The 24,758-nt window shown below is 48.5% G+C and overlaps 1 protein-coding gene and 2 long non-coding RNA genes across 6 annotated transcripts in view; 1 reads left to right on the top strand and 2 right to left on the bottom strand.

Annotated features, from left to right (window-relative positions):
* LOC147353882 (uncharacterized) overlaps window positions 1-22,600 on the bottom strand; it is a 39,997-nt gene extending 17,397 nt beyond the window's left edge. For 3 of the 4 annotated variants that reach the window (XR_015146021.1, XR_015146023.1, XR_015146024.1), the window contains exon 1: window positions 22,329-22,465. This is a non-coding gene — a long non-coding RNA (uncharacterized LOC147353882). Of the gene's footprint in view, window positions 1-22,328 lie in introns of all 4 variants that reach the window. The other variant, XR_015146022.1, reaches the window with a different exon arrangement.
* Window positions 1,570-14,966, bottom strand: LOC147353883 (uncharacterized). Its single transcript, XR_015146027.1, has 2 exons — window positions 4,069-14,966; window positions 1,570-2,284 (listed from the first exon to the last, which is right to left on the bottom strand). It is a non-coding gene; the product is annotated as an uncharacterized LOC147353883 (long non-coding RNA).
* Window positions 14,923-24,758, top strand: LOC147353881 (cytochrome P450 2A13). The gene is made up of 9 exons (XM_086352635.1): window positions 14,923-15,168; window positions 15,682-15,844; window positions 16,940-17,089; window positions 17,323-17,483; window positions 18,826-19,002; window positions 19,928-20,069; window positions 20,762-20,949; window positions 21,605-21,746; window positions 22,357-24,758. The coding sequence occupies exons 1-9, from the start codon at window positions 14,989-14,991 to the stop codon at window positions 22,536-22,538; spliced, it is 1,485 nt and encodes a 494-aa protein (XP_086208761.1). The 5' UTR covers window positions 14,923-14,988; the 3' UTR covers window positions 22,539-24,758.

Raw genomic sequence — 24,758 nt, 5'->3', positions numbered from 1 at the left:
GAGAAAATGACAGATTTGGAATTTCTTACGATGCACCAGACTGCAGGGGCTTCCCAGATGGCTCAGTGATAAAGAATCCACCTACCAACACAGGAGACACAAGAGACACAGATTCAATCCCTGGGTCAGGAAGATGCCCTGGAGGAGGGCACGGCAACCCACTCCAGTGTTCTTGCCTGGAGAATCCCATGGACAGAGGAGCCTGGAGGGCTACAGTCCATGGGGTTGCAAAGAGTCAGACACGACTGAGAGATTAAACAACAAAAACATGAGAGTGCGTTTGCTGCTGTATTGAAGGTAGGGCATGAGAGAAAGAGGGGGTTCAAGTATCACTCTACGGATAACAGCTCATCCTTTACAACTTCCTTCTCACCATGACACCCCCCGCCAGAGACTCCCAAGTCCCCTAACAGCCAAGGTTCCTATTTTTAATCAACATCAAATGTCATTGGCTATTTTAAGTAGAAAAGTCTGCTGGCTACTGGAAGATGATTGGTTCGCTCACAAAATCTATGTGAATTCTGGAAAGCCAGGCTAAGAATATGAGTAGCAAAAAAAAAAAAAAAAAACAGCTGGGTCAAGAGAACATCACCCAAAGGAATGGCCAGAATCATCTGGCGAGGGGCTGCTGCTGCCATTGCCACCCACCCAGCCCCCCAGCACTGAACTGCCTTGGAACTCTTGACCCACTGAAATCACTGTGGACAACTTCCTAATTGTGTCTGTGTTTCTGTGTCACTTCCTCCAGCAAGAGTCAAAGTTCCCAGCAGGATGATCCAGTTAGCCAAGCCACAGTCAGGATGTGGCGAGGAAGAATTCATAGCACCCATTCAGCTGCTGTGGTGGGAGGCAAAGACTTTCCTCTGATAAAGAGGCATCCAATAGGGGGTTTTCTCAAAACTGGAAGAGAGTTTTGAGACAGGGTATAGGCTTCCCAGGTGGCACCAGTGGTAAAGAACCCATCTGCCAATGCAGGAGACAAAAGAGACACGGGTTCGATTCCTGGGTCAGGAGGATCCCCTGGAGGAGGGCACGGCAACCCGCTCCAGTATTATTGCCTGGGAAATCCCATGGACAGAGGAGCCTGGAGGGCTACAGTCCATGGGGTTGCAAAGAGTCAGACACGACTGAAGCGACTTAGCATGCATGCACACACATGCCAGAGAACAAAGGCCGCGACAGACAGGAGGTAAACTGAGTCCTCTGGGAAAACAGAGGTTTAGACACAGCTGCATCATTTTATTGGAGGGCAATGTGTGTGAAAGACAAAAGAGGAAGAAAGTAGAATGGGTCAGGAAAAGTCTTCAGACCAGGATATAGATCTGACATCTATGAAAGGAAAGATGGGAGGAAGAAGAGCTGGGCAGTAAGAGACTAAAACCATCAGTTACTGGAAGGGTAACTTTGCTCCACATTGCTCCGAGACAAGGTGGATCCTGAAGGTGCTGCAGCTGGAGGCAGTCAGTTCACTGCACTCCTTGCAGCTAAATGGCAAGTTCTTTCTTGAAGGGACATCTTAATGGCTCATCTCCATGACCGCAACAGACATAGACACACAAACACACATCATTAAAGCGTTGGTACATCTTTGATGAACACAGAACTTCAAAGCTACAAATACCCTTATAAGTGTACGGGCCAGTGGTCATCTAACATTTTTAGTTGTGAAAAATCTTGCTCAACTTATCTTATGTACAAGTTTAATACATGAAGCAGGGCAGAGAATTGCTGGACTTTCTCTGGGAAGAACTCAAGACCCTCAAGAGAGCCTTCATTTATCGGTGAGGAGAGTCAAATTAGAAACTTCCTAGAAATTCCAAGGGCTATTCATTCAACATTCAACACACATCCCTGTTCTAAATAGGTCCCTGTAGAAGGACCTGATTACTTAATGATGACAAGGTTACATTCACTCAGTGACCACACGGGGCTCACAGTCCAGTGAGACAGACTGACTTATTTCGGGACAATAACAGCCAGAGTGGCCAGGACTCTGATGAAAGGACAGGATAGTGTCAAAGGCTATGATATAAGAAGAGAAGCCCAAGGGTTTGGGGTGACACCAGGTAGTATGAATAAGGTTTGAGAGGGGACGTCCCTGGCAATCCAGTAGTTAGGTCACGCTTCCAATGCAGGGGGCGAGGGTTCCATCCCTGGTCAGGGAACTAAGATCCCATACGCCAGACGGTATCAGTTCAGTTCAGTCACGAATGGCAAACCACTTCAGTATTCTTGTCTTGCCTTGAGAACCCCATGAGCAGTGTGAAAAGGCCAAGCGGTACGGCTAAAATTAAAAAAAAAGATTGGAGAATTGATGTATCTTTTTATTTCCTTGGAGTAAATTCTTCTCAGAAACTAGGTGAATCAATTGTCTTTATATGTCACTGGTAGGAAGAATCAATCAGGATATATGAGTCAGAGCAAACATTTTCTTTGCTAGTTTTTTTTTGGAGGGGGGGTCTGAGAAGTTTTTTTTTTCTTCTTTTATAATTTATTTTTGGTTGTGCTGGGTCTTCAATGCTATGAGTGGGCTTTCTCTAGTTGCCCCGAGCAGGAACCACTCTTCATCGAGGTGCGTGGGCTTCTCACTGCAGTGGCCTGTTTCGTCCCAGAGCACAGCCTCTAGGCACACAGGCTTGCAGTTGCACCTTGTGGGCTCAGCAGCTGCAGCTTGAGGGTGCTAGAGCTTGGGCTCAGTAGTTGTGGCATGTGGGCTTAGTTGCCCTGTGGCCTGTGAAATCTTTCCAGACCAGGGATGGAAACTTCATCCCCTGCTTTGGCAGGCAGATTCTTATCCACTGTACCACTTCCCTAGTCCTGAAAGGTTTTACTGAGATATTCACAGGTCATAAAAATCCACCCACTTAAAGTGTACAATTAAATGTTCTTTGATACATTCGTAGATAGATGCAATCATCACCACAGTCGATTTTAGAACATTTTCATCACCTCAAATATAAGGAACTCCCTGCTGGTCCACTGGTTAATACTCTGTGTTTCCACTGCAGGGGGTACAGATTCGATCCCTAGTCTGGAAACTTAAGATCCCACATGCCTGCCTCACAGTGTGGCAAAATAATAATAAACTTCATACCTCCTAGATGTCACTCCCCTATTCTGTCACCCCACTTCCCATCCTAAGCAACAATTAATCTACTTTCTATCTCTGCTGCTGCTGCTACTAAGTTGCTTCAGTCGTGTCTGACTCTGTGCGACCCCATAGACAGCAGCCCACCAGGCTCCCCCATCCCTGGGATTCTCCAGGCAAGAGTACTGGAGTGGGGTGCCATCACCTTCTCCAACTTTCTATCTCTACAGGTTCTCTATTCTTGACTTTCATGTAAATGGAATCATACAATCATGTGATAGTTTGTGTGACTGGCTTCTTTTGCCTAGTGTAATGTTTTCAAGTTTCCTGCTAGTGATAGCATGGAACAGTACTTTATTCCTTTTTGTGGCTGAATAAAATTCAATTGTATGGATATACCATATTTTTCTTATCCATTTTTCTGTTAATGGATGTATTAACTTGCTAAGCCTGGTAGCTTCCTAGTGTAAACAGAGTTGGTCCCTCAGCTGTGTCCAACTCTTTTGACCCCATGGACTGTAGCCCACCTGTCTCCTCTGTTCATGGAATTCTCCAGGGAAGAATAGTGGAGCAGGTGGTCATTCCTTCTTCAGAGGATCTTCCCAACTCAGGGCTTGAACCCAGGTCTCCTGCATTGCAGGCATATTCTTTACTGTCTGAGCCACCAGGGAAGCCCAAGGAACCAATGGAAAAGCTTCCTAGGTACCAAGTCAAAGTATCAAAAACTGGATGGCTTAAAAAAGAAACCCAGAAACTTTGGCCATGGCTCATGACTTGAAGTAACCTCCACTGGCCTTCAAAGTCAAACATTCTGGGGGCTCATCTTCCTGCTGCTGGACTTCCTAGTTGGGGAGTTTGAGGTTTGGAACCCCTTGGTCCTTGGTAAGCATCTCTACAACTGTAATTATCCTCCTGTTTGTGGGTTGCCCACCTGGGGGTATAGGTCTTGACTACACTACATTTCTGCCTGTCCTACCCACCTCATTGTGGTTCCTTCTTTATACTTGTAGCTGAAGATCTTTTCTGCTAGTCTTCAGGCCTTTCTTATCAATTGTTGCTCTGTAAATAGTTGTAATTTTGGTGTGTCTGTAGAAGAAGGTATGCTCAGGGTCTTCCTGCTCTGCCATCCTGGCCACTTCAGCAGGTGTTCTATGAACAGTTGGTTAATAAATGAACCATTTGTCCAAATTTTCTCTCCATTTCCCAGTCCTACACCAAATAGTCTTTCAAGAGCACAGCTCTCTTTCTTAATACTTTCTCCAATGCAAGTTACTCATTCAACCACTTTCAAAGAGTCTCAGGATCAGAATTATAGTCAATACCTCTTGTATCTCAACACCATTTTGACATCCTTGAGCATAAGACATAACCGGTGTTTTTTTAAGTTTTGTCTGCTAAACTCCAAAATTAGGGTCATGCTAGGGTTGTTCTCCATCAATTGCCTTTTCTCTTGAGTATGGTTATATATATATATATATATATTTTTTTTTTTTGACAGTGGAGTGCAGTTTATTACACCGGTGGGCCCAAGGCAGAGTCTCCTCTCAGCCAAGGACCCCGACCAGCATTTGTGAAAATCTTTTATACCCCATGTGTACGTGTCTGAACCCACCACTCCAAATTCCTTGAGACTTACATAAACCAAGGAAAATACAATCCCAATAACCCCATCATTCACGTGCTATGTGCTCATGTGTTCAAACAGTCAAACAATTAGCCAATAATCAATACATCTGAGGTTACACTCCGATAGATACAGAAAAATTTATGGCCTGTCTGGAGAAAGGGGTGATTAGTGTATGTTTTCTCTTAGGCGATGAGTAACCTAGATATGATCTTCAAGGTTCCCCGGTCTGGAAGGGGTCTTATCCTTCTGTTGTTGTTTTCGTAGGCACTAAACACAGAGTTCAGAGTCCGTTGGAAAGGTGGCCGAGCATGATCAGCATGAACAAGCCTAAGATGGAGTCCAGGCCCTATGAATTCCTTCTTCATTCCCCCCTCTTGATGCTCTTAACTCATATTATGAGCATCATTCATAGGGATATATTGCACCCTGGCTCTCCAACCGCCAATTTGGGAGAATGACATCAACCTTCGAGTTACTAAGTTCATGGTGCTGCTAAGTCGCTTCGGTCATGTCCGACTCTGTGTGACCCCATAGACGGAAGCCCACCAGGCTCCCCCGTCCCTGGGATTCTCCAGGCAAGAACACTGGAGTGGGTTGCCATTTCCTTCTCCGAGTATGGTTATATTTTCCTATATCTTCATATACCTCGTAATTTTGGATTTTATCCTGAATGCTGCAAGTGATACATTGTAGAGACTCTGGGTTCTGTGATGTTCTGTTGAAGAATATTGATTTGTTTCATTTTCAGGGAGCAGTTACCTTGGCTGAGTTCAAATGTTCAGCTCTGAATCTTATTTCAGTTCTTTTAGTCTTAGCTGACACCACTTGGAATTTTCCAGCACATAAACAGTTCAAAAAGCAGTCAGAAATTCGGACAGTGTTTATACATAGAATTTGGGGCTCCCCCTCTCTGTCTCTCTCCTCTTTCAATATTTTGCCATCACTACCATCAGATGTTATAATTACCCTAAACTCTGTTCCTTGGTCCTTCAAGTCAGAAAAATACCAATGTTTCTACCTGGGTTTTATCTGCCTCCATGGCACCTTCCAGGGCACCTGCTTTCAGGCCCATAAGTGTGTGTGTGTGTGTGTGTATATATATATATATATATACAAAAAAAAAAAAAAACACATGAAATTATCTTCCTCTGGCCCCCTTCAGTATCTGCCTGCTTTATTCACTATCCAGAAATTTCAGGGAATTGGGTTTTTTAAGCGTTTTATTTTGAATTTATAGTTGTTATTTTCAGGATGCTTGATCTTATGTGTGTGCTCAGTCACTCAGTCATGCCCAACCAGGCAGCCCGCCAGGCTCCTCTGTCCATGGAATTCTCCAGGCATGGATACTGGAGTGGGTTGCCATTTTCTTCTCCAGAGGATCTTCCCAACCCAGGCATTAAACCCACCTCTCTTGTGTCTCCCGCATTGGCAGGTAGGTTCTTTACCACTAGCGTCACCTGAGAAGCCCTGTTCGACCCCATAGAAGCTATTCAACCATTACCAGAATCAGAAACTCCTCAGAGCACTTCCAAAGTATGACCACTCAATCCACTTGTAAATTTTGTTTTTCTTTTTTCAAGTCTGCCTCCTTCATCCCTGTTGTCATCTGGCAAACTTTTCCCCTCTCTCTACTCCAAGACCTGCCATTCTTTTGGGAAGGAGGCATTTCGGTGGCCATAGGTGTGAGCTGTCCAAACAAACAAAAAAAACCTTGACTTTCTTTGACCTTCTCTTTCACTGCATTCCAACCAACACTCCTGTTCAACCCACCCTAATTCCTATCATCACTGAAATCTGAAACACAAACATTTCACTCCCTGACCAAAGCCTCTTATTCTCCAGGCTCACTTACCATTTCACCGCCCATGACTTGGATGGTAACAACTGGCTGACCAAGTCTTTAGTTAATGTTCCAAAGAATGCAAACTTGATAGAACATTAAGTATCCTTCCTATCAAGATACCTTTTAAACATATTTTTTAATATTTTTTTTAACCTTAGGGGAAGTTTTTTAAAATGACAGGCTATCAGGGGCAGTTTTTTGATCATTCATAAGGAAAAAAAGGTAGGATTTGGCAGTCTAGAGTGGTGGTGAAGAGTATGAAATTTATAATCACACAAGACCATGTCCAGATCTATCTTTATTGGCGATAACACCCAAAGCAATTCACTTCCAACTCTGGGTCTTAGTTAGCTCATTTGCAAAACGGGAATGACAAAACCAACACCATAGGCTTGGTATGAGGACTGTAATAAGATTAGACTCATTAAAAATTTCATACATTAAGATGATAAGTTCAATGAATGATATCATTATCACAGTACTAATATATAAAGTTTAAAACAAGAGGGCTCACTTAAGCTTCTTTTGGGGGAACTCCCTGGCGGTCCAGTGCTTAGGATTCCGTGCTTTCACTGCTGAGGGTGCAGTTTTGATCCCTTGTCAGGGAACTAAAATCCCATAGGCCACGTGGAGCAGCCCCAAAAGAGAAGAAAAAACAAAACAAGACTCTCATTTGGAACTCGTTAGAAGCAGTGGTTTCTCAATCCTGTGACTGTCCCAAGTGCCGCTGAACTGTTTGCTTTAAAGGGTTCATTTTATGTTCTGCATATTTCACTTCAACTTTAAAAAAAGACTCCCTTGTGGGCATGAGCCAGGTTTTTCCTAAGAGTTTTGGGTCAGGCTAGCAGGTAGAGGATGGAAAGTTGATGGATACGCTTGGGAGAAAGAGCAAGAGGGGTGTTGCTGTGAAATACATCTGTTTTGCTCCATCTATCTCATACGCCCAAGACCTGGCTTGGACCACCCAGCTCTCGCTTGGACCACCTGGCTCTCTTCCCTTATTGTGAACTCATCCCACGAGACCCAGTTTAAATGACACCTCCCCTACCAAGCCTTCCCAATCCTCAAACCTAAGTGGCAATTTATTACTAAAAATTACTAACTAATCCTAATGGCATCATTGAGGACTTTAATTTATCCAGGTCTGCTCTGCCACTAGTCTAAGAAATCCCTAAGCACAGGGACTATGCCATGGTTCACCATTCCAAAGTTGAGCTCGTTTTTCTTTTGCCTCAGACCTGTTCTTGACCTGTCTCCCCAAACCAATAAATAACACTACCATCTCTCCCCCACACTAGATTCTTCCCTCAGCCTCACCCCAGTACAGCCAACACAGAATCAAGGAAGAAATAGTTCTTCCTTCTGTATCTTTTTCCATCCCATTCCTCTCTCTCCATCCTCATAGTCCTGTCCTCTCTCACCTGGTTGCCTGTATGAGTCACTTCCTCATCTCCTGGCTTGTAGTCTCATCTCCAAAAATTTGAAAAATCTTTCTAAAACACAAATCTGACTATTTTGTTCCTCTGCTTAAAAGCCTCTGTGACCCCCTGTAGCTTCAGGACAGAGTCCAAACTTCCCACCCCCGCACCCCATCCCCAGATTCGACTCCTGCTCATGGCTCCAGACTCATCAGTGAACATGGCCCCGGATCTCTGTGCTCTTAACAGCTCTCATCCACACTTCATAGGCCTCTGGCCTTTATACAAGCTGACTCTGCCAGCAACTCTCCCCTCCCCACTCTCCCTATCCTCCCATTGAAAAGTCCCTACTGAGGCCTCTAGTAGCTAATCCAGAACCTACAAGGTTGAATCAAATGCCATTTCTGGACTCTGACAGACACCTCTGCCTCCTTCGTCCAAGCCCCAACTCCTCTGCCTGTGTTTCCATCTTGACCTTGACTCCTCTGCCTATGTCCCCTCATCTTGACCTTGACCCCTCTGCCTGAGTCCCCCTGTCGTGGCCTTGACCCCTCTAGCTGTTCCTCCTCCTCCCAGCACTATCCATTCTGGGCTGTCAGTGTCTAGCGACTGATCTATCTCCCCCTCTGGAGAAAAAGCTCCATGAAGGCAGGTCCCGGGGCTGTCTTGGCCGCCCCTGTGCCCTGAGCATCACCCAGCATAGGCTGGCATGAAGCAGTGGGTTCTGTGAACACCGGTCAAATGCCTCTATTAAAAGGCTTATTAGGAGCCTGGGGATAATACCGTGGGAAGGAGAATTTCCTGAGAAGCTGATCCAATGGGAGTAACCTACCTCAGAATGATCTCAGGACACACACCTGTCCTATGGAGGCTTTTTCTACCCAATTTGATCCTTGAAAACTGAAGGAAGTAATATCCTGAAAAATAAGGGAAATGTTTGTTTGTTTCTTAAGAAGAGAAATGGAGCTGGGCCAGGGCTCTTGGAATCCAAACACAGGGAAGCACAAGCAGAGCTGACATTTCCACGTTTGCAATGTGGCTCACATGCTTACATACACCAGAATACACACACACACAAATCCATACACTCATGTATGGTCATGAGTTCTACAAGCACAGATGTGCACACATAGTCACACATCAAGCTGGACCCAGAGACACACATGTAAATATCCTCTATCAGACATATCCCAAAGCAGGCACTCATGTTACCCACAGACAGATGCAGAGACCGGCGTGCATTCAGCCATACTGGCAATAGACACGTGCACACCCCGTCATGCACTCACACACATAAACACGTATGGATACTCACTTATGCACAAACACACACTCCACAAAGATGCATAAAGTAATACATCAATGTGGACACATGGAAACATACATGCACACACACGCACAGACACCTCAAGAGTGCACCCATAAGTCCACACACATTCAGATGTATAAATAAGGAGGCATCAGAAAAGCTTCATCGAACATTCTACAATGTATCTGACCAGTCCTCATTTAAATTACCAAGGGCATCAAAAACAGAAACCAGAAATGTCTGAGAAACTTACAACCGAAAAGAGCTGAAGGAGACATGATAATCAAATAAAATGTGGTATCCTAGAGGAGAAAAGGGGCATTAGGTAAAGGAAGGAAATCTGAATAAAGCATGGACTGTAATAATAATAATGTATTGGTTTATACTTTTAATATGAAACATACTAACCAGAGTTCCCAGGTGGCTCAGTGATAAAGAATCCGCCTGCCTTGCAGGAGATGCAGCTTAGATCCCTGGGTTGGGAAGATCCCCTGGAGAAGGAAATGGCAACCCACTCCAGTACTCTGGCCTGGGAAATCCCATGGACAGAGGAGCCTGGAGGGCTACATTTCATGGGGTCACAAAAAGAGTTGGACATGACTTAGCAACTAAACAGCAACAACCATACTAACCATACTAATGTAAAATATTCAATAATTGGAGAAACTGTGTATTGGGGGAAGGTGTAACATGGGAATGCTCAATTTTTCTGTGATATAAAATTCTTTAAAATAGTCTTTAACTTTTTTTCAGTGCTCTTTTATCTTTTTATATAATACAAAACTTTACCAACCACTCAATACTTTTACCAAAAGAGGATGGAAATGGCCTGGCCTTGACTTACAGAATTCTTTCCATTGTAGTACAATGTAACTAATTAACCTCACCTACCATCTAGACTGAGGATCCCAACTGCCTGCATCTCAGAGGTACAAAATGAAAGTCTATTAATTCAACTAAAAGATATATCTCTAAATAAATAAAGAAGGAGAAAAATGACTGAGGCATCTAGGAAAACCCACTGGGCAAAAATGACACAAATATAAACAGATCCAGAAGCACACAAGAAGGTTGAAGGGCAGGCTGACCTGCAGGGGAGGAGAGAGAGCAAGACACACAGAAAGTCAGACACGGGGGGACAAAGACAAAGCACAACGCTGGGCAAAGCCCTGGGCAGAGTTCCACACCTGTCCAGAGAGTCTAATCCTGGCCCACTGCCTAACCACCATCCCTCCAGGAGGTGCCTAAGAGATCCACTTTCTAGCACAGCTCTAGGAGGTACAGTTTTCCTTTGTTTGTTTTTAAGAAGAGACGTCTTTATTTTATCTTATTTTTTTGGTGGTGCCAGATCTTAGCTGCTGCGCGGGCTTTCTCTAGTTGGGGTGCGCGGGGGCCACTCTTCGCGGCAGTGCACGGGCTTCTCATTATGGCGGCTTCTCATTACGGAGCAGAGCACTGGCTCTAGGCACGCGGGCTTCCGTAGCTGTCGCTCTCAGGCTCGAGAGCGCAGGCTCAGTAGTTGTGGCACCGGCTTGGTTGCCCTGCAGCGGGTGAGACCTTCTTAGACCCCAGGGATCGACCCTGTGGCTCCTGCATTGGCAGGCGGATTCTTTACCACTGAGCCACCAGGGACGTCCAGGGAATACAGTTCTGCTGTCCGGAGGAAGAAATGGGGAGGGAGCTTCCCGCAAAACTTTCTCTTTCTCCTTTTCCAAAGGAAAAACTTTAGAGACTTTGTGCTGGACAATGTAAAATACAGAGGAATGCTTACAGAAGCTCTTATCTGTGGCCTTCATTGCATGGATTAATGGTAAGAACGGATAATATTGACTGAGTGCTTACTGCCGTACAGCTCAAACCTACTGCAGCCATGCATTAACCTACTGATTCCTTACCAAAAGAGACTAAGAGGTGGGTACCATCATTGGCCCTATAAGGTCCAGAGAGGTGAGGTTATCTGTTCAAAGTGACCCAACCACAGAGGGGATTCCAATCTATGCCTTCATCTTGCTCTTAACCACTGTTCCATTGTCCTGACAGGGACACTGAGACCCAGCAAGGAGAAAGGATTTTCCAGGGTTCACCACTAGCTGCTCTTTAAACTGTTTGTTGTTGTTGTTGTTAACTTTTTTCAGTGCTTTTTATTTTTTTATATTATACAAAACTTTACCAACCACTCAATATTTTACCAAAAGAGGATGGAAATGGCCTGGCCTCACCTTACAGACTTCTTTTCCATTGTAGTAAAATGGAACTAATTAACCTCACTTTCCATCTGGACTGACGATCCCAACTGTCTGCATCTCAGATATACAAAAATAAAGTCTATTAATTGATTATGGGCTACTACTCTAGAAGCCCATATCCGGGCCACCACAGGCTAGCACGTGTCCTGCCTGCCTCCGGGAGATACAACACGTGATGATGCACAGTAACCTCTTGCTCCATGTTCCAGAGCCAACATCAAAGTCAAATTCACTTGATCTCACTGTCCCCCAAGTGCTTCTCCTCCCCACCCAGCTCACAGCAGCCTGTTTGAACACTCAGTGAGTGCCCTCGCTGGTGCCAATCTCATTGAAAAACAGACTCCCCAAATTTCTGCCTCCCTCCTTGTCATGGAATAAGGGGGAAGAGGCGGACGCAGGCATGGGGCCAGCCCAGGTGCAGCTGGCAATCAGGATTAGGGAGACTGATACCTGCCAAGCCGGAGCTAATCCTCTTGTCCTCCTCTTCCCCCTCCAAAACCAACAAACAACTTTCATCTCTTTGCTTTGTTCTCTGCCCTTTGTCCCCTCCCCGAAGGACTCAGAGCTCAGCAGCCTAGAATGATCTAGCAAGATGCCAGCGCCAGGAGTACCAGCCTAACGCACCTGCTCTTGTCCAAGGTTAGAGGTGGCACCTGAGCAGGGTTGTCCGACTGTCAGAGCCTGTCTGGGATCCATCCGGGGCCCCCTCTCAGGCCCACAGAGGATCCATCTCAGCACCCACGGGATGTTCTTATCAGAACCCACTGGGACCAACCTCTGGATCTCTACGGTGACACCCTTACGCTGTCCTGAAGGTAGCCCCTGTGCCTACCCGCAGAGCCCTCTTGATACCACAAGTGGCTCTATTACTGTTTTCCTGGCATCAGGTTCAATGTCAACTTGTGTTTAATCCTAGTGTCTACCCGGGGGCAGGCTCAGTGCCAACAGGATACCCTACCTCCCCAGGGCTACCTGATGCCAAAAGCAGAACCTAATGTAATCCCTGTGTCCAAGGCTGATGCCAACGTCAACACTCACCTGCCTCCAGCCTTGACTCTCACGTGGCCCCAAGGGTGGGCCAGGCTACTCCATGGAAGGAGAACCAGGAGAGAGTTCCAGTTCCAGCTCCCTCACCTACTACCTGTGTGACCTCCAGCAAGTGGCTTTATAGAGTCCCAGGCTTCTCAACTGCCAAGTGAAGACAATAATGAACCAGCCCTGCTGTTATAGGGAGTCAATAAGATCATGAGGAAGTGGGCGTAATCGTCACAGTTAGTACTGTGATGGGCTTAAGTGTCATTATGAAGGAAAAGTGTCAGTGAAGGGGGCACATGGGACCACTCCTCCTTTTTCTTCCCCCACCTTCAGAATCCCAGGATTTCTCTCTGTTCCTGACACTGGAGTTTACCCAAATCTCTCCTGACATAGTCTCCTCTGCCTGCTAACAGCCCTGACACCAGGAATCACCTCTAAAGGGGACTTCACACACCCTCCAGTACAACCTTCTCTTCCAAATACTCCCTTTGCACTGGTGCGTGTGTGCTAAGTCCCTTCAGTTGTGTCCAACTCTGTGTGACCCTATGGACTGTAGCCCTCCAGGCTCCTCTGTCCATGGGATTCTCCAGTCAAGAACACTGGAGTGGGTTGCCATGCCCTCCAGGGGGTCGAATCTGCATCTCTTACATCTCCTACATTGGCAGGCGGGTTCTTTACCACTGGCACCTTCTAGGAAGTTCAGTTCAGTTCAGTTCAGTCACTCAGTTGTGTCCGACTCTTTGCAACCCCGTGAATCGCAGCACACCAGGCCTCCCTGTCCATCACCAACTCCCGGAGTTCACTCAAACTCATGTCCATCGAGTCGGTGATGCCATCCAGACATCTCATCCTCTGTCATGCCCTTCTCTTCCTGCCCCCAATCCCTCCCAGCATCAGTCTTTTCCAATGAGTCAACTCTTCACATGAGGTGGCCAAAGTACTGGAGTTTCAGCTTTAGCATCATTCCTTCCAAACAACACCCAGGGCTGATCTCCTTCAGAATGGACTGGTTGGATCTCCTTGCAGTCCAAGGGACTCTCAAGAGTCTTCTCCAACACCACAGTTCAAAAGCATCAATTCTTCAGTGCTCAGCTCTCTTCACAGTCCAACTCTCGCATCCGAAGTGGGGAAACCCAATTCCAGAAAGAGGAAATAAGTGCCAAGCAGGAGACAGAGGGGTCACATGCGTGCCTCTTGCCCACTCTCTCTCTTCTGTCCTCATTATACTCACATGTAAAATTCGAAACATTAACAATAACAGAAATGATATAGTCAACATAGTGGACTTCCCTAAGGATCTGGGTAGGGAACCAGTGGGATGCTGTGTGAATTCTAACCCCTGAAACATTTGGGATTTTTTTTGTGTGGTATCAGATTGATGGTTATTACTACTTCTCAAGCCCTGGCCAGTTCCTCTACCGGTTGAGATTGTGAGTTACTATTCTCCAGTTCTGTGGAAAGTTCCACAGATGCACAGCTCTGGTCTTCACCTCTTGCCCAACCACAGATGGTCAGTTCTATGACCCCCACTGTGACCTCGATTTGAGGTTCCGATGAAGCTTCTGGCCATCGAGAGTGAGCAACATGTCCAAAATAAAAGCAAGTCAACATCTGGGATCAGATGCTGAGTCCAGATCCAGCTGGACTCTGCTCTCAGGAACCCCACACCCACAGCAGGGGTCCTTTCTCACCTCAAGACCCTCGAATCCATTCCCTGGAATTCCCCCCGCCACCATGAGACCCTTCAACCTACATCCCTCCTCACCAAAAGACCCCCAAATCCATATCCTGTCCATTCTAATACCCTTACATCCAGATCTGTGATTTTCACTTTCCCAAGACCTCCAAATCCCTTCTCACTCTGAGGGGCTTCCCTGGTGGCTCAGAGGTTAAAGCATCTGCCTCCAATGTGGGAGACCCGGGTTCGATCCCTGGGTCGGGAAGATCCCCTGGAGAAGGAAATGGTAACCCACTCCAGTATTCTTGCCTGGGAGAATCCCAGGGACGGAGAAGCCTGGTAGGTGAGTCCACAGGGTCGCAAAGAGTTGGCCACAACTGAACGACTTCACCTTCACCTTCTCACTCTGAGATCCCAAGTCCAAAGCTCAGGGGCTCCCCAAAATCTTCAGTTCTGGAATGTATCTACTGTCTCCTCCAAAGTCCAGAGCCATACAGCAGTCTCTTCCCACAGACCACAAATTCCACCTTGGGGCCCTCTCCTTGTTAACCTGACCTGAGGTCCCCCCACTCCTTCCTGGTTGGCTGGGTCCCAAGCTAGGCAGGGAGAATAGTGAGGCGTGTATATGAGAGGTAAAACAAGACAATTATATAATCAGGACCAAAGTCTGTCCTGCTTTCCCTGGTAGTATAAAAGCCAACCATCTCAGACATCACCACCTGGCCATCACTCCCAGTTGCCACCATGCTGGCCTCAGGGCTGCTCCTCGTGGCTTTGCTGGCCTGTCTGACTATCATGGTCTTGATGTCTGTCTGGCGGCAAAGGAACCTCAAAGGGAAATTGCCTCCAGGGCCCACTCCTCTGCCCTTCATCGGGAACTACCTGCAGCTGAACACCCAGCAGATGTACAACTCCCTCATGAAGGTATCATGGGGCAGAGATGGGTGGAATGGGATGAAGGGGGGCGGCCTGTCCAGTTCGTCTGCGGCTTTATGGCAGGGGGTGGGCAATGTTGGGCAAGAGTCTTAGGAAAGAAGAAGGGAATTTTAAAGATCCAATACCAGGGTCCTGGGGCTTCCCTGGTGGCCCGAAGATAAAGAACCCATCTGCCAATACAGGAGACCTGGGTTTGATCCCTGCACTGGGAAGATGCCCCAGAGAAGGGAATAGCAACCCACTCCAGTATTCTTGCATGGGAAATCCCATGGACATAGAGGCCTGGCAGGCTACAGTCCATAGGGTCACAAAGAGACAGACATGACTGAGCAACTCAACAACAACAATCGGGGTCCTAGCCAGGAAAGACACCTTGAGATGTCCAGCTCCTTGATAGTCAGAACTTGTGAGGAAATGCATCCCAGTATGTGAGGTCTGGGTGCAGGGCCAGTTCAGAATAGGGGCTACTCCCACTAACTAACTCCCACTCATCTCTATCAGATCAGCGAGCACTACGGCCCTGTGTTCACGGTCCACCTGGGGACCCGGCAGATTGTGGTGCTGTGTGGCTATGATGCTGTGAAGGAGGCTCTGGTGGACCAGGCTGAAGAATTCAGTGGGCGAGGCGAGCAGGCTACCTTTGACTGGCTCTTCAAAGGCTATGGTGAGGGAGACTGAGGGGAAGGGAGCATGGTCAGACAGACTTCGGGGTCCCCAGCTTTTTTCTCCTGACTGCCTCTGCTATTCCTGTCTCCACTCCTGTGCATTGCTGCCTGCCCCTGCCCTATCTTGTCTTAGCTTCTGCATCTCTGTTTCTCCCTGCTTCTCTCTGCTCCTGTTCCCTTTCACTCGATATCTCTTCTTTCTCTGCATCTCTTAGAGCCTCTTGGGATTTCTGCTTTGGAACCCTGGTCCTCTATCTCCATATGCCTTTTGGTTTTTTTTCTTTTCAGCTTCTGGGCTTCCCCCGGTTTCTCTCTCCTTCTCTCTCTCTTTCGTCTTCCTTTGTCTTAGAATCTCCCATTATCTCTGCCTCAAAATCTCCATGCCTCCATCTCTTAGTAACAGTCTCTCTTTCCCCTCAGGGTCTCTCTGTTTCTTTCTCCCTGTTTTTCTCTCGTCTCTTTGTGTGTGTCTGTTAGTCGCTCAGTTGTGTCCAACTCTTTGTGACCCCATGGACTGTACCCAGCTGGGATCCTCTGTCCATGGGATTCTCCAGGCAAGAATACTGGAGTGGGTTGCCATTTCCTCCTCCAGGGATCTTCCCAACCCAGGGATCGAAACCAGGTCATCTGCATTGCAGGTAGATTCTTTACCATCTGGGCCACCAGGGAAGTCCTTTAGAATTTGCTATGGTTATGTCTAACTCCCAGATCTCCATGCATCTTACTTCCCCTCCTTCCCTCCTCTGTCTCCTCTTCCCCTGAGTGTCTCTGTGTCTCTTGGCATATCTGTCTTGCCTCATTCTTTCCGATTCTGTTCTTTGCACTAGGTCTCTCTTTCTGCATTTCTCTGACTCTGCGTTGTTTGTCTCAGTCTGTCTCTTTACCCCACTTCCCTCCCTCTCCCCTTGCTCTCGCCCACCCTCTATCCCTCCGTCCCCTCTGCACCCTACTCTGGCTCTCTACCCTCCTTTTTCCCCCCTTGCTCTCTCTGTCCACCCCTTCTCTCTCTAGGGAGCCTGGGAGCCCGGGAGCCCGGGGCTGGTCTGGGCCCTGCCTCGCTCTGCCCTCATCCAACTCCCCCGCTGCCTCCTCAGGCGTGGCGTTCAGCAACGGGGAGCGCGCCAAGCAGCTCCGGCGCTTCTCCATTACAACTCTGCGGGACTTCGGCGTGGGCAAGCGCGGCATCGAAGAGCGCATCCAGGAGGAGGCGGGCTTCCTCATCGAGGCCTTCCGGGGCACTCGCGGTGAGCCTGGGGGACCCTGGAGTGTGCGAGGAGGAGGGAAACACCCGACGCGGCCACAGCGTTCTGGCCCGGGAAGGAGGGGCCACGCTGGAGGAAGGGTTTAGGGTCCGGCGCTGGAAGTTTAGTTCAGCACTGCCGTGCCCTCCTGCACTTCTCAGACCGCATCAGACCGCGAGCTGCCTCTCCGCTAAATCCCTGTCTCTCCCCAACCCCCTCCGCTCTCATCCCCCCAGGCGCCTTCATCGATCCCACCTTCTTCCTGAGCCGAACGGTCTCCAATGTCATCAGCTCCATTGTCTTCGGGGACCGCTTTGACTACGAGGACAAAGAGTTCTTGTCACTACTGCGAATGATGCTGGGAAGCTTCCAGTTCACCGCTACGTCTACCGGGCAGGTAACCCGAGTCGACCTGGCTCTACCCTGCCCCTACGGCAACCTGCCGATTCCCCCGCCCCCGCACCCCCCCCCCCCACACACACACAAACATGAGACAGGTGCCCCAAACTCCCATCCTCCCCCAGACAGGGTCCCCTCAAAACCAGACCACCACTCTTGGACAACTCAACAGTGGCACCAGAGCCCAATACTCATTCTCCAAGGACACCTGGATATCTCAAAAGATGCACCCTCCACCAAAAAAGAAGAAAGAAGAAAAAAACCCTGAAGAAAAGATACATGTCCTCAACCAGCTTTCTTACAAGACAGGTGTCCTCATCCCAGCTTATCTTACTGTACAACAAGTGGTCCCTTTTTAGACACTCCATCTCAAAAAAGGGGAGGGGACCTCTTGGTAGTCCAGTGGTTCCGACTCTGCACTTCCAATGCAGGAGGCATGGGTCCGATCCCTGGTTGGGGAACTAAGATCCCACATGCTGCTTGGCGTGGCAAAAAAAAGAAAAGATATTTTCTTTTCATCTGAATTTCTTAACACCTGGCAAGTGGTCACCTCAGCCTACTTCCTGACTACCTGGACACCTGGTGCTTCAAAATTCAGCCCACCAAAATCATTGGCTATCCACACAGATGTCCCAAACCAGTCCACTGGAATCTCCAGAGAGTGCCTCCTCCCCAGTTCACTTAAATAGCTGAACATGTAGACAGGTACCCCAACCAAGACCCCTAAATGCATAAACACCTAGGTAGATTGTTCCCCACACACCCAAATAAGTGTCCCCTGATCCAACTCATTTCCAGCACCTACAGAAGTGCCCTCCATTGGCCCATTTGAATATCTGAACACCTGAACAGGTATCTCCCCACCTTAACACCTGCACCCCAACTCCACTTTAGTACCTCAACACTTGCACAGAAACCCCAACCCAGACCCCCTAAACATCTGGGCAGTTGTGTCCAACTGAGACCACACCAATGCCTAAACACTTAGACAGGTGACCAACCCCTATACAAGTCCCGCCTAAATAGCTAAACACCTGGACAGGTGTCTCCCAACCCAACCTCATCTGAATATATGAACCCCGGGTGTGTTTCTCCAATCCAACATCATCTGAATATCTGAATATGCATCCCAGTCCATCTCCCTGTAATCCTTTGACAGGGGCCCTCACACATAACTCATTGTGAAAACACATGCCCATCCAGCCTCATCAAAATATGTAAACATCTGGGCAGGTGCCTGTAACCCAGTACCTGCCTTGCCCTGAGACAGGGCCCACTCCCACCAGGTCCTGCACACTGACAGCCATCCTTCCCTCCCCTTCTCCCCTCCCCATCCTCAGCTCTACGAGATGTTCTACTCAGTGATGAAATATCTGCCAGGGCCACAGCAACAGGCCTTTAAGGAGCTGCAGGGACTGGAGGACTTCATAGCCAAGAAGGTGGAACAAAACCAGCGCACGCTGGACCCCAACTCCCCACGGGACTTCATCGACTCCTTCCTCATCCGCATGCAGGAGGTACACCCTCACAGCCAGGATGAAGAGGTCCAGAGCCAGGCAGAGGGAAATCAAGCTGGGGGTGGAGGAGAACAGAGGCCCATTGAAATCACCCCTCCCCCAACCTAATAATAACTCACCGACTCTATGGACAGTTTGAGTAAGCTCCAAGAGTTGGCAATGGACAGGGAAGTCTTGCATGTGGCCATCCACGCGGTCGCAGAGTTGGACACGACTGAGCCACTGAACTGAACTGAACTAAGCTAATAATCTTCACAGTCCCAGTGATAATTAACCATCACTTTTCCACTACTGGAGTTCCCAGGTGGCACCAGTGGCAAAGAACACACCTGCCAATGCAAGAGACATAAGAGATGCGAGTTTCATCCCTGGGTCGCGAAGATCCACTAGAGGAGAACATGGCAACCTACTCCAGTGTTCTTGCCTGGAGAATCCCATGGACAGAGGAGCCTGGTGGGCTACAGCCCATGGAGTCACAAAGAGACAGACACCACTGAAGTGACTTAGCACGCAGGCCCCAGGGGTTAGGACTCTGCATTCTCAGTGCCAAGGGCCCAGGGTTTAATCCCTGGTCAGGGAAGATCCTGCAAGTCACATGGCACAGCCCCCCCAAAAAAGGAGGGGTTTAATTTGAAAAGGCAATAAAATAGAGTGTCTGACAGTTTGCGACCCCATGGACGGTAGCCCACCAAGCTCCTCAGTTCATGCACGGGATTCTCCAGGCAGGAATACTGGAGTGGATAACAATTCCTTTCTCCAGGGGATCTTCCTGATCCAGGGATTGAACCCCAGTCTCGTGCATTGCAGGCAGATTCTGTCTGAGCCACCAGGGAAGCCCCTATAAAATAAAGAGACAGGTCCAAAGGGAAAACCCCCAGAAGGGCCCTGAGAGCATAGGGCTTCACGAAGCCCTCCATCCATGCAGGAGAAGGAGAATCCCAACACGGAGTTCTACAGGAAGAACCTGGTGATGACAACACTGAACCTCTTCTTTGCGGGCACCGAGACGGTCAGCACGACCATGCGGTATGGCTTCCTGCTGCTCATGAAGCACCCAGATGTGGAGGGTAAGGCTGGAGAGGGTGGGGAAGCGGGCACCACGGACCCCTCCCCCAAATTCCTCTGAGCCTGCTGCAATGGTCCCATCTCTCACAGGTCCATGGACCCTCAGACACGCTCTGCTCTCTAAAGACTAGGTGATGTTTGGCTGATAAGCACCAGCCAAGTTTCACCAGCTGTTAAAATATTGAAAATATCTGCACTGATTGGTATATAGTTCCTGCGGCTGACCCAACCAAGTGCCCACAGCCCCCTCCTCCAGATATTCCCCAGGACTCTTCCTTTGCACCTCCCCTGTGATTTCCATAGGACCAGGTGAACAAGGTGGGCTTCCCTGGTGGCTCAGTGGTAAAGAACCTGCCTGCCAGTGCAGGAGATGCAGGTTCAATCTCTGGGTCAGGAAGATCCCCTGGAGAAGGAAATGGCAACCCACTCCAGTATTTCTGCCTGGGAAATCCCGTGGACAGAGGAGCCCGGCAGGCTACAGTCCATGGGGTCACAAACAGTCAGACACGACTGAAGCAACTAAACAACAACAAAGAGAACAAGACCCTGCACCAACAGTGTCTACAGCCGACGTCGGATCTGAGTGGTCTGCATCCACATCACACATGGATGTCATGCATGTTGTACATATTTGGATTTTCATTCCTGCCCTGAGTCCCCTCAAGAGCTAAATACGTTCTCCCCCCTCCCCTAGCCAAAATCCATGAGGAGATTGACCACGTGATCGGCAAGAACCGTCAGCCCAAGTTTGAGGACCGAGCCAAGATGCCCTACACAGAGGCTGTGATCCACGAGATCCAGAGATTCGGAGACATGATCCCCATGGGCTTGGCTCGCAGAGTCACCAAGGATACCAAGTTTCGAGACTTCCTGCTCCCCAAGGTGCTGCCCCACTCAGCCCGCTCCCTGTGACCCTAAACCCCATTCCCCTTAGAACCTTCCCAGCCCATGACCCACGGGACCCACTCCCCTAATCAAAGACTTTCCCCACTACCGTGTCCCTGCCACCTTCCCCCTTGGAGACTCCTGAATTCCAGACCTCCCCAAGACCTCTTACCTCAAGGAATATGAACCCTATGTGCCTCCCAAATTTCTGTCTCAAGGGAAATGAACCTCATTTCCCCTAGACCTTCAAGGACATGATCTCATGTCCCCCAAGCATCCTGCCTAGAGGGACACGAACCCCACGTCTCCCAAAATTCCTTTCTCAGGGAACATGACCTTCCCACCCCCTCAACCTCCTGCCATGGGAGGCATTAACTATGTGTCCCCGAAACCATCTGCTCCCGGAGACACAGAACCCGTGCTCTTCAAACTTCCCTTCTCAGGGGACATAAGCCCCATGTCAGCCAAACTTCCTGTCTCCGAGGACATGAATCTCGTGTACCCCAAAGCACCTCCTTCAGAGGACCCCAACTCCCATGCCTTCCCTTGTCCTGACCTAGGACACCCAAATTCCCCCTCTGCCCACAATGTGCTTTCGTCATACCCATCCCCTACTCCACCTTATCAAAGTCCCCTCCCTCCTCTCAACCAGGGCACCGAAGTGTTCCCTATGCTGGGCTCTGTGCTGAGAGACCCCAAGTTCTTCTCCAACCCCCGAGATTTCAATCCCCAGCACTTCCTGGACGAGAAGGGGCAATTTAAGAAGAGTGATGCTTTTGTGCCCTTCTCCATCGGTAAGAGACACTGCCAACTCAACACCCACAGGGGCCTCCTTTATCTCTAAGGCTTAACCTAGCTTCTTTCTCCAGCTTGGAAGTCCTTCTTACCATATACCCTGGGGCCAATCAGCAATCCCCATAACTACCAAGAGCCCTGGCCAAAGCAAAAGAAAAGGAATGATCGTACCCGTTTCGAAGATGGGGGAAATCAAGGCCCAGAGTGAGAGATTTAAGTCCAAGGTCATTTAAATCCTTCAGATTCTTAGGAAGGCAATGACAGCAGTAGCCATATTTGAGTGTGTATTTAAGGGCAAGGGGGGGCCGCGCAGGGGGAGGGCGCTGGGAGGAGCGGCCGCGGCTTGGCGCTCGCGGCTCTAAAAAAAAAAAAAAAAAAAAAAATAAGGGCAAGGGGTATCCAAAGTTCCAATTGCTACAGTCTGGGCTCATCCCACCAAAAGTTCTAGGGAAACAGGCTCAGAGAGGAGTAGCAACTTCTCTGCAAGTCTCTCCAGCCTCGACATTCCAGCCCTTCTTCCCTGAGAGGACGCAGCTGGGGGTCGGTAGCGGGGGTCGGGCAACAGTGAGAACAGGCCTCACCTCCGCGCCTCCCACTCTGGTCCTTCAGGAAAGCGGTACTGTTTCGGAGAAGGCCTCGCCAGAATGGAGCTCTTCCTCTTCTTCACCACCATCATGCAGAACTTCCGCTTCAAGTCCCCACAATCGCCCCAGGACATCAACGTGTCCCCCAAACTCGTGGGCTTTGCCACTATCCCTCCAAACTACACCATGAGCTTCCTGCCCCGTTGAATCAGGGCTGTGCCCGGGTGGGGCTGGTGGGAGCAGCAAATAGGGGAGGGAAGGGCCTGGGCGGGGGTTAAGAGGGAGGGGCGGGGCTAAGGATGGGGAAAGGAGGGGTATGGGGAGCGGAGGGGAGGGGCTAGGGGCGGGGGTAGGGAAGGGGCGGGGCTGTGGATGGGGAATGGTGGAGGGTGGGGAGGAAAGGGCAAGGTGGACAGGAGAGAAAGAAACAGAACGACTCTTTGTTCAGCTTGCTAGAGATGAGATGAGAGGGAAACTATTATACTTTGAATAGTAACTATAGCAGATATTATTTATTAAGCAAGTATTCTGTGTCAGTTCTATGCTTAAAGTATCTTAAACTCACCTCACTTAATGCTCACAAACCTACCGTGATAGGGAACAGTATCTATGCCCATTTTACAGATAACAAAGATGAGGCCCAGAAAGTTTACATCTATCTGAGGTCCCACAGAACACAAGTCAGTCAGTACTCAGCAAGTACATGAATACAGATGGCCATACTTAACCCACAGTCCTTGGATAGCATCCCCTCCTCAAGTGAAAACACAGCAACTTACTATATTATTACACAACCTGAACTGCTCTGTCCAGGGGACTTTTCCAGAGTCCTGATAGGCAGCTCACCTGGCTTCACTACGCACTTGCCTATGCTCTTCCCAACTCGGGCACACTTTGGATGACAGAGAGTATTTTGTGCCTACCACCAGATAAGGCTACTGTGTCCGACGGGAGTCAGACTGTTGTTGGTGTTGTTTTTCTGGATGTGCTAGGTCTTCACTGCTGCACGCAGGCTTTTCTCTAGTTGCAGCAAGCAGGGGCTACTCTTCATTGCAGAGCTTGGACTTCTCATTTTGGTGGCTTCTCTTGTAGCGGAGCACGGGCTCTAGGGGCACGGGTTTCAGTAGTTGTGATGCACTGGTTTAGTTGCCCCATAGCAAATGCGATCTTCCCGGACCAGGCATGGAACCTGTATCTCCTGCATTGCAAGACAGATTCTTAGCTACTGGACTACCAGGGAAGCCCTAGAAGTCAGACTTCTTAATAAAATGGATGGGAAAGAGAAGCTCTTTCAGCGAAATGCCAGAAGTTTGGTAGCGGCGCAGCCATGTCTCTGTGTGTGCATGTGTGTGGATGCACACGGGCAAGTATATGATCGCCTGTTCTCCAGAGTATATGCAGGAAGTCATATTTCCTATGGGTTTCTGAAGGTGGGGCTCTCTCTGATGGATCTGAAATCTGTGGTGTGTCTCTGAATCACCTGCTTACTCTCAGATAAGTTTGTGTATGTCCCCTTGGAAGTGGCATCCTTCATCACTGCACAGCCTGAAAATTCATAACACATCTGTTGCCCTAACGGTCCGGGAGTGAGCAACGAGAATGAAGACAGAACACGAAATCTGGTGCAATGGGTCAGGGGACCTGCAGCCTCTGTGGGACTGAGGTGCAGAGTCCACTTTGAATCCAGCTTTTATTCCTAATCGCAGACTACAAGACTTTCTCAGATCTTATCTTTCTCAAGACACGTGCTGTGTTAATCACGTACTCGTAAATGTCATGGACTACACTGACATAATCCATATCTCCTTGTCTTTACCCCAGGCCGTTCCCTTCTGGGCTAGTCTCGGGAACAGTCAGCAAGTGCACAGGCAGCGTTCATGTCTGACGCCAACCTGGTGTTCCAAGGTCCATGCTTTCATGATCCCAGTCATACTCCCTTCTGGGTCGGGCCTTGGGGTTTGTAACAAGGTGATTATTCTTAAGAAAAACACGCAGTATAATCATTAACACAGTTTCTTAATATATGCTGTTTTTCCAGGTGTTATTTCTGTGGAATTTCGCAAGGTTGTGAAAGTACAGTATTAGAAATTCCCACTACACACATCAGCTTTAGATCTTTGTATTAGACCACTGGTTAGTTCTAACCTTAGATCTAAATACTACACAAGTGTTGCCTCCACAAAACTTGCCACACTTGAAGGACTAGTGATTTGAGATCAAGTGAGAGGAAATCTGGTCCTTTGAACCCTGCAAGTTTCCTAACAGGCTGATTCTCAGGATTTTCAATTTCCATTGTCTGTGTTTGATCACTTGGGTTCCATGAATTGGCTGCTTCATACTCACTGGGAGGAGCTAAGAATCCACAGTGTCACATTCTTTATTATTACAAGCACGCTATTAAACAATTCAGTGAAGTGAAAAGTGAAA

The sequence above is a fragment of the Bos grunniens genome, chromosome 18 (genome assembly GCF_055505025.1).
Source record: "Bos grunniens cultivar Pamir isolate PY7600 chromosome 18, Bosgru_T2T1.0, whole genome shotgun sequence".
NCBI lineage: Eukaryota > Metazoa > Chordata > Mammalia > Artiodactyla > Bovidae > Bos > Bos grunniens.
Note: the sequence above shows the minus strand (reverse complement) of the source record. Positions and strands in the feature narration are given on the sequence as shown.

Excerpts from the sequence above, each read along its gene's own strand:
- LOC147353881 (XM_086352635.1), top strand. The coding sequence starts at position 14,989 with ATGCTGGCCTCAGGGCTGCTCCTCGTGGCTTTGCTGGCCTGTCTGACT. Across the intron at positions 20,070-20,761 it reads GAAGCACCCAGATGTGGAGG|CCAAAATCCATGAGGAGATT; the intron begins GTAAGGCTGGAG and ends CCCCTCCCCTAG. Across the intron at positions 21,747-22,356 it reads TTTTGTGCCCTTCTCCATCG|GAAAGCGGTACTGTTTCGGA; the intron begins GTAAGAGACACT and ends CTGGTCCTTCAG.